This window comes from Perissodus microlepis, chromosome 9, assembly GCF_051167445.1.
Source record: "Perissodus microlepis isolate ML-2025 ecotype Zambia chromosome 9, ASM5116744v1, whole genome shotgun sequence".
In the NCBI taxonomy this organism is placed as follows: Eukaryota; Metazoa; Chordata; class Actinopteri; order Cichliformes; family Cichlidae; genus Perissodus; species Perissodus microlepis.
In genome coordinates, this window is record NC_140469.1 from 4,457,359 (window position 1) to 4,467,433 (window position 10,075).

The 10,075-nt window shown below is 39.8% G+C and overlaps 1 protein-coding gene across 1 annotated transcript; it reads right to left on the bottom strand.

Annotated features, from left to right (window-relative positions):
* Nucleotides 1–3,302: 3,302 nt before the first annotated feature.
* On the bottom strand, nucleotides 3,303–8,863 carry LOC146379898 (uncharacterized). The gene is made up of 4 exons (XM_084940404.1): nucleotides 8,789–8,863; nucleotides 8,262–8,609; nucleotides 4,400–4,915; nucleotides 3,303–3,638 (listed from the first exon to the last, which is right to left on the bottom strand). The coding sequence occupies exons 1-4, from the start codon at nucleotides 8,861–8,863 to the stop codon at nucleotides 3,303–3,305; spliced, it is 1,275 nt and encodes a 424-aa protein (XP_084796530.1).
* Nucleotides 8,864–10,075: the final 1,212 nt, after the last annotated feature.

A 10,075-nucleotide genomic window follows, 5' to 3' on the forward strand; every position in this document is an offset into this window, starting at 1 on the left:
CTTTGTAAGTTTGAAGTGTATAATAATGGCATATTGTGTGATGTACTCCTTCATCACTCTGCTTCAGTTTTTCCTTTGTGAATAAACTCAGAATTCCTTTCTCAGTACAAATATAATTATTTGCACTTAGTTTCCTTATTTGTATTATTGTAGGGTCTTTGCCTTATATTAAATGAATTTTATTATTATTATTATTATTGTTAAGAACTTAAGTTATTAAGATCCAATGAAAAAAAAATTATGCTGCAATTTACACCATGGATACTATGTTTTTGTTTTTGTTGCTAATAAATTTCCCTATACCACATCCCATAGCTTGTGAACTTTCCTTTTTGGTAAAGCATATAGTTAAGGCTGGACCAGATGAGCCTGAATCCTCCCTTAGTTATGCTGCAATAGATGTAGGCTGCCGGGGGATTCCCATGATGCATTGAGTTTTTCCTTTCCAGTCACCCTTCTAACTCACTATGTGTTAATAGATCTCCCTGCATTGAATCATATTTGTTATTAACCTCTGTCTCTCTTCCACAGCATGTCTTTATCCTGTCTTCCTTCTCTCACCCCAACCGGTCGCAGCAGATGGCCCCGCCCCTCCCTGAGCCTGGTTCTGCCGGAGGTTTCTTCCTGTTAAAAGGGAGTTTTTCCTTCCCACTGTCACCAAAGTGCTTGCTAATAGGGGGTCATATGATTGTTGGGTTTTTCTCTGTATCTATGAAGCGCCTTGAGGCGACTTTTGTTGTGATTTGGCGCTATATAAATAAAATTGAATTGAATTGAATTGAATTTCATCTGAGGTCAATATCAAAATGTTGTTACCAAATGGAGAGCTTGAACAGGGGGAAGGAAGTGGTGTTTTGCGGGACTGCCTGACATAATTTTGGATGGATTTCTATGACAGCTGCACATTGGGAGTTGAGGTGAAAGCCCCATTCATCCGGCATGACTTTCAGTGTGAAGAATGGCAGGCTATAGCTAGAGTGTTTGTTGTAGGGTGGAAACAAGCTGGTTACTTCCCAGTGAAGCTTGCAATACCCTTTCTGGAGGAGATATTGTACGGCTCGACAACCAGTAGTTTAAAAGATTCCTTTCTTTTGTACGTCTCACAAGAAGAGCGATCTGTTCTCCTGAAGGCTTTGGATGACTTCAATTCAGTGGATACAGATGAATTGCTGGAAGTACTTGGTGCACATGAGTGCAAGCAGGTTCCTACCAAGGACACACTGCTCCCTGTTTTGGCACAGATAGGACACAAAGTACTTATTCAGGCCCCAATGTTTGTAATCAAGTGCTGGCATCCCGTTGTGGGTTCTGTAGCTGGTTTACTCCCACCAGAAGGACTGCATCATTTCATTGCAGAAAAAAAACCAACTGTAAAAACAGTGAAGGAGCTTCTAATCTATCCAGAGGAGATGACAGCTGCCCAGTCAACAGTTTCTCGTTACCTGAAAAGGTACATTGGAGATATTGATTTCAATTATCTTCAGCTTTTCCTGCGGTTCTGTACAGGATCCTATCTGTTGGATAAAGCCATACTAATTGAGTTCATAGAAACTACAGATTTCCTCCACAGACCACAATCCCACACATGTGGATGTGTACTAAAGCTGCCCCTTGGTTATCACAGCTATCCAGACTTTCGCAGTGAATTTAACAGCATTCTCACAAGCTCTATGTGGGTGATGGATGTGGTGTAGGTCAGTGTTACCCAACCTTGGTCCTCAAGGCACGCTGCCCTACACGGTTTTCCACCCTAACAGTTCATAGAAACACGGGTGTAGTTAACAGTAACATGAAGGAATGAATGTGACTGTTCAATAGACTGGGTGGTTAAGTTCTCTTAACAGTGTAGCCCATTGTGCCTTTTTCATGTGCAGCCTTTTTTTCATCTGGTCTGTAAGTGCTTTCTTAGTTTCTCCCCCCAATTAAAATAGTAAGCTAAAGGGAATGTTCAGGTTTTTTGAAGTGGAGTTACCTGTAGTAGACAGCACTTAGCACTCTCTGACTTTGCAGAAGCAGCAGTGAGTGTTGGGGACAAAATAAGGCAACAAATTGCTTGGGGAATGAGACCACAAAACAACACCAGTTGAAAATACATATACATATTTAAATAATATTTTCAGTGCTTCACCTGGTAGGAATCCGTACACTAAACATAGAAGTGCATCTGTTCCTGCTGCACACATTGTTACTGTGTTTTTGGCTAGTGCCAAAATAAATTACTAATTTTAACATTCTAATGCTTTTTTACTACAGGAAGAGTAACAAATATTTCCAATATAGCATACAGTAACAGTTCTACAAACTGGAAGATTGCTGAGTGCTGTCTACTGTATATACAAACATAAGTACAACACCATTACAAATACTATATTCCAACCGATTAAGCATGTTCTATATTAAAGTATTTCAGATGTTTGCAGAAATCTTAATAGAAACAAGAATGTGAACCTTTATGTTCCTAATGGGTTTAGAAGAAAAGTTGTCAATTACAGAGATTGATTACATTGTAAAGAGGTTTGTATAACATTTTAGAAATAACTGTTATTTTATCCTGTTATTATATGCAAAATACAACCTGTTTTTGAGTATGGTGTATTTTGAAAGACACCAGTAAACCATTCTCATTTGTACAAAACATTGTCCTCTCTGTTACATTCTATACATCTTTAAACATGAACATGTCTAATGACACCGCTGAAAGTTATTTAACTACTCATTCTATAATGTCATACATGTGCTGTGATTTTTAAGAAAAGAAGCCGTTCTTTATCAAACCTGGGATTGCTTTAATCTATTCCACAATAACAAAATTATAGGCTCAAGAAACATTTGGAGCATTGGTGACACAACTATGATTCTACACTTTAGCCTACTTGGTCTTCTTGTCTAATTGATCACAACATTAGATTGCCAGTCTATGTGGTTGTTATCCAAGGTGCTCTTGTTTTTGTTAGAAATGAACACATTTTTGCTACCAAAAACTATTCTGAACAACTTTTGATGCTTTAACAGTGTGATAAGTTTAACTCAATCCAAAAAGGATTTTTTTCTAACCTGTATCATATTTTAGTTTAATACTTCACGCTTTGTAGCTACCAAGAGCAAGCAACACTTCATGATGAGTTAATTTACTGACATGGATAAAATTAAAATTATGTTATACAGTCATTTCTGATAATTTTGATACAAAGACAAGATAACTACACACTGGAGAAAAAATAATTACTTAATAATAAGTACATTAAGCTGTAGGAATACGTACTAAAGTACAAAATGTACTAAATTTGTATGTTTGTGTCCATTTAAGTAGCCTCAAATAACTGTGAACGAACTGTATCCCTGAGATGAAAATATAAATCAAGGGCCTGGGACATGGTAGATGGGAATTCCAAGCTTGATTCCTCCATTATTATTGTGCACAAATCAAACACTTGCACATCACATGGGACTGAACTAACAAAAGTGCAGCTATTTTTACACAAGGTCAAATCTTCTGTCAGTGGAACGAGACAGTCTTCTGCACCCCAAAGGTGAGGGGCCATGTGCATGACATCAGGTATCCCACAGGGCACTTTGTTATTCTTTGAGGGCCTTATACGGTGAGCATTCCAAACACTCCGGATGTCATTCAATACCTCCTGATGAAGAAACAAGAATTAGGTCAGAGCTGTAATACAAGGCATTTTTAAAATGTCATTATGGCCTAAAATAAGTGTGGTGCATCCTTAAATGAATTGAAAAGCAGCAATGTTTGGATGCAGTTTAATGAAAACCAAAGGAAGAGGGAGTGATGGCAAAAAAAGAAAAGAAAGAACCACACCAGGCAAACCACTGAGTTGTGGGATCTGGGCTTTATACTAATACTAATACTAATCTTGGTGCGGATGCGCAAAGCTTTTCAACTTTATGCGCATAATACAGGTGACAATATTTTTCAATCCCATGAGGGGATCCAATATCATCTCAGACCTGAATGTACCAATGATACAGCGCTGAAGAGTTACTGATGCGTGAAGCCTCTGACTGCTTTTGACAGACTGGCAGTGACAGATCGGTAGCTGCAGCATAACTGCTGATGCAGAATGAGCGCAGACAAGGATAATGTCCTCCGATCAGAAAAAAACAACATTTTAGTTGTGCTGACTTCTGATCAGTTCAATTGGCAATGTGTTCCCTGATTTCAAAACTTTGGCTGGGTTGATGCTTCATCCTCCATTACGCACATACAGAGCGCAGTTGACCTACTTCCACAACGTTAGGAATACATTGCATTTACCGTTCGGTAAAGGTAACGTCGTTTTAACGATGTAAACGGTAATTTTCTTACCCTTACTGCTAAAACAGCGTAATTTAATGTAATTAATTACCACCACTGGTTATTATAGTATGGGCCATTTACCTGAATGATTGGCATGAAGCAGAACTGTGACAGAGCTTTGTCAATGAAATCCCCAAAGAAGAATCCTTCGTCCTTCAGTTCTCCTAGAAGCGTGATCCATGGCTCGACTCCTTTTCTCATCACTCCCCACCAGCTCTCAATTCTCTGGTTTGTGGTACTTGCTCCTGTGACGTATCTTCTGTCTCCTGCTCTATCATGCCCGTCATTTCTCCGTAAATAACGCTGGAGGTCTCTGACCAACATGTTCTCAGTGCCCATGTCCGTTCGTACGAGCCTGGGGAAACCCCCACGACTCTCCACTGCTTCCACAAAGTAACCTCCGATAACCTTTGGGTCACTGTTACTGTGTGCGGCCCGCAGCCAAATGATGTTGTGTGAGAAACCGTCGATGCATCCATTAATACATATCCCATATGGCTTCAGTTTGTCATAAGAGTCTATGGGGCCACACAAAGTTAGGCCCCTGAGCAAAATATTGCCTCCTTCTGAGACGTCTGGTCTGGTGAACCTGGGAACCTACTGGGTCCAGTAAAGAGATGAGGATCCTGATGTCTTCTTTCCTGATCGCAATGCCGTGTTGTTTGCACTTTGTAAACATCCATAACTGTGATCCTTCCCAGGCCCTTGCAGTTGGTTCACAATAAAATCTATCCCGGCGTCCAGGTCGTACTTACGTCTGTAAAGCGACTTGGCTCTCAATATCCGGTTTAAATGTTTCTCCGTAATGATGGTTCCTTGCATTGCCAGGCTTTTCAAAATGCATTTGTAGCTCATTCCCAGCCTAAAATAAAACTCAATCAGACTGTCTCTGTCCATAGTGTATAGGTTTAGCCTACTTTTATGCTTGTGTCTCTACGCAGCTGTCCAGGAATTGTATCAATATGATGTGCGCACGTTATCTATTTCGTGGTCACAAATGCATAATTTGTTGCCACGTTATACCCAATTCGTGCCCACAAATTAGCATTTCATGCGCACGTTATACCTATTTCGTGGTCTCGAAGTAGTATTTTGTGGCCACAATTTATTTATTGTGTCATCAGAGGGGCTCCGTACTCTCTCTCTCCTCGCACTTTTTTTCGCTTCACTCCGCAGCCTTGTGCTTTGTGCTGGGAGGAGGGGGGTGGGGCGGTAGTTACACTCGCAATAGCACAGGAACAGAGCTGGAGAGAAAGAGAGCCAGGGACAACAACGTCACATTAGAAAGGTATAGTAATCATCCACAACTATTTTCAGTTGCGGATGATAAAGGATTCAGAAAGTTTATTCATGCAGGCCTATATGACAGAGAATGTGCATCTTCTTTTTGTTTTCATATTTTTATTTATATTTAATTGTGTTGTGGTTTGCAGTGTTTTGTGTTGTTTCACTTTAAATTTGTTTAAAAGGAAAAAGCTGAAAATTTAAATAGTTAAAAGTTGAAATGTAAATAATTGGTCTTTGTATTATATGATTTATTTATGACGTTTTATGTGGAGTGAATAAATAAAAGTATATTTACAGTGGCCCCTAGAGACAAAGCACTACAAACTCCAAAACACGTACAAAACACAACAGAAGTGCTCCAGGATGCTAGGGGGCAGTGTTGAGCTTTTGTTACCTAGTGGCTACACAAGCCAGCAAGTACCAACGACCAGATTTGGTGTGTGGTAGTAACAGGTAAATGAACATTTTTTTTAAATTATTTGAATATATATGAGTGCTTGTGTATAAATACACAAACAATACAAATATGCTTTCAATTGTGTAATTTAAGTGATCTAGGTAGCTCTGTTTTGGAAGTTCAGTTAACGCTAGAAATGTGTTTTGGAGTTTGTACATGCTTTGGAGTTTGTACGTGCTTTTTGGAGTTTGTACGTGCTTTGTCCCTAGGGGCCACCGTATGTATTTATATATAAACATTTATAAATAAAACCACCGTTTTTTTTTTACATTAGTAATTCCTTTTGTGCATAATTTTATATTGTTGTTAATAGTAAATTAATTAAAGCAACAAAACAACCTGAAGAGCCGGTTGGGAGCCGAAAGAGCCGGCTCTTTTAGTGAGCCGAGCCGAAAGAGCCGGTTCTCTAAAAAGAGCCAGAAATTGCATCACTAATTAAGACTCGACTGTACACCGTGTTCTTGTTTTCCTCCGAAACAATAAGTATCGTTGGAGCAGGCTTTCAACGCCTCTCTCTGTCTCTTGCTAGCAAAGTTGACCCAGACCACAAAGTAAAGCTAATTTTCAGCTAGCCAGAGGTCCCTTTACTATGGTTCGGAGCCGCAGACCTTCAGTAATAGTAATAAATCATATTCATGTAGTTGTAAACAGCATGATAATATATTAAGTAATCCAAAGTATTCAGAATACGTTACTCTCATTGAGTATCGTAACGGAATACGTTACAAAATACCTTTTGGGGCATGTATTCTGTAATCTGTAATGGAATACATTTTAAAAGTAACCTTCCCAACACTGGACATCTTATGCTCACCAGGAGCATGTATCCCCAACTTCAAAACCTTAAGTTGTCAAATTCACAAACCCAACATGGGCTCATTCAACACAGGGGCCAGAAGTGCATGTTGGCCTTTACTGACACACTGTAAATAAGTTCAATACAGGGAAACGCGGCTAACAGCCTTGGAAACGCTTTACATGAAATAAAACTTTTTATAAAACCCTTTACAAGAATAAATGTGATGATCTGTTTTACCTGAATTAAATGTATTAGTTTGTTTACTTGAAATAAAACTTATTTTGGAAACCCCGTACATGAAGTAAAAAGTATTGTGTTGTAAGTTCTGGCTTTAATATTTCCAGCTGATAAGGAGACGTATTGCATTTCAAATGCTTCATACAAAAGACTTTTAAACATCCACTTTGTCTGTAACAACAGTATCAAGCTACAAAGCATTGTTTTTACTAAAATTCAACATTTTCAGATGAAAATTTTCTGCTTTTTACAGTTTTTCTCAGTCGCTTTGGTGCGTTCCTCAGAACACCATTAACATTTGCACAGCAGTTAGTGCATTTCCCAAAACAATTAGTGCAAACTGCAAAACCTAGTGGATAGCCTGCAAAAGCACGTCACATGCACAGAATTGATTATCCATACCTCAAAAGCAAGTATCCATGTCAATGAAACTGTCAGTGCCATCAAAATGAAAAGTCTTGACACCATCTTTATGAACAAGATAGTCAAATGGCATTGTCATGTTTCCACTATGACAGTTTATAATTTCAGTGCTTCCCATTGCAAAAACAATTGGTGACACCTGAAAATGCTGACGACAGCACTATGGCCTACCTGTACAGCCATCTGAAATGTGCAGTAAAGTCACTGTAGATGTTATGGGAGTCTTGGGAGTAACTGAGACACTGAATACGTACGTTTCACATTTCCATTGTGTAGAAGTGTTTGTAATCCTACAGAATTGTGCAAAAGAAAAATATGCTACAGTCACTTGTTCACTGTAGAATACATGTAAACATAAAATCACCCATTTGGTAGAGCTGTGCACTAATGTGAACAATAAACAGCACATGTAACAGTACAGTAAATCATTCTGGCACATCCAGACGTTCCTGTCTGTCTGGCCACATATTTTCATCTACATCACAACACATGTTATCCCTCGCAATGCAGCGAGGAAAGTATCTCCTGGAGTGGCGAATCCATCCTCTGCAGGACCCTGCTGTGATGTCGTCACATGCTGCATCCATGGCTGCTAGCAGGGCCATTTGCTCATGTGGATGCCGGTCATAAACTTTCCACCTCCAGGCAGAGAAAAACTCCTCTATTGGATTAAGGAATGGGGAATATGGAGGGAGATATTCAACCAGAAGTCTGTCATGTGCTGCAAACCACTCTCTGACCTGATGGGAGTGGTGAAAACGGACATTATCCCAGACAACAACATACTTGCTGAGTTGGCCTCCACCTCTCTCATTCTCAGGGACTAGGTCCCTGTAAAGAGTGTCTAAAAATGTCAGGAGATGTTGGGTATTGTATGGACCAAGAAGGGGGATATGGGTGAGGACGCCGTTGTCTGAGATGGCTGCACACATGGTAATATTCCCTCCGCGCTGACCAGGGACTTCAGTGGTTGCCCTCTGTCCAATGCGATTTCTTCCACGCCTTCTGCCTTTGGCCAGATTGAAACCTGCCTCATCAACATATATGAATGTGTGCAGTGTTTCCCTGGCTTCCAGCTCCAGTACACGCTTTAGAGAGAGACAGAAATGCAATGTCACAATATGCCTGTGTACAGTAACAAACAGTAATGCATGCATTTGGTAAAACACATTGTAGAGTATGTGCTGTGGAATTGCAAGTGTACTGCATGAAACTACGAAGTACTGTAAAACAGTTTGCAGTGCAGAACATAGAAGACTAGCTTTACCTGCACATACTGGTGACGGATCTCCTTCACCCTGTCACTGTTTCGTTCAAATGGCACCTTATACAATTTCTTCATGTGGATTTCATTTTTCTTGAGTACTCTGTCAATTGTTGAAATTGAAACAGATTCAATATTGCCAAATACCGTGTGATTCTCTATGACAGCGCTTTGTATTTCTCTCAGCTTTATTGCATTGTTTGCAATGACCATTGCACAAATGGCTTCTTCTTGCTGTGGGGTAAAAAGGGGCCCTCTTCCGCCTCCGCGAGGTTGTCTTACAATCCTATGTGGTGCAGAGTGAACTTTTTGTGAAATTGCAAATACAGTACAGTAACATGTGATGTGTCTGAGATGGCACAGTACAGTACAGTGTATTACTGTTTGCATACCTGTTTTCCCTACGGAATGTTTGGATGATTGAACTGACAGTAGTTCTTCCAATATTGGGTTGCACCCTTCGACCAGCCTCCTCCATGGTGAGGCCGTGATTGACAACATGGTCCACAATTGTAGCCCTTATTTCATTAGGAATCCGCCTATATCTGCCTCTTCTCCCTCTTCCCCTTCCCCTTCCTCCCCGCATCCTCACCCCTCTTCCACGGTGCTGACCTTCCATTTTGTGTCACAGAAGTGTAGAAATGGTACACACTAGCTCCTGCGCAGTTTATATATGCTTGCCAATTGGGGATTCACAGGATTCATCCATAATTGACAGTGAACAAGTTGTTTGTCATTGGTTACAACTAAACTTTCACACGCCTCCTCATGAGTGACAGCTGTGATTCACCTGAGATCAATTGTTCAGTTTCGGAGACATTTCCAGGAAAAATGATACAGAAAGGTATAGGATTTGCTTGACAGATGGCCAATATTTGGCATGTGATAACTAGTTCAACAATTTTGTGTGTGATGACTCAAGCAATGGATGTATGACTATTAGTTTTATTGGGAACGACTATTCAGCATCCATAGGTATGATTACTTTTGACTGACATGACATAAGCAAATGGAAATGTCAGAAAGCAGCAGGGAAATGTATGGAAGCAACTGATTCATGTCCAAAATCATTTGCAGTTTGTTCAGAGAGAGGAGAAATTGCTACTATGATGTGCACAAATGACTGAGTGTTGTGGAGGTTGAACTAATAGTTATGAGAATTTCAATTCTGATCTGAGAAACGCACCAAAGCGACTGAGAAAAACTGTAAAATAAATTTTATTTTACTGTAACAACCCGCTGAATGCCATTTTAGGATGATATTCTTGGAGATTCCATATATATAGATAT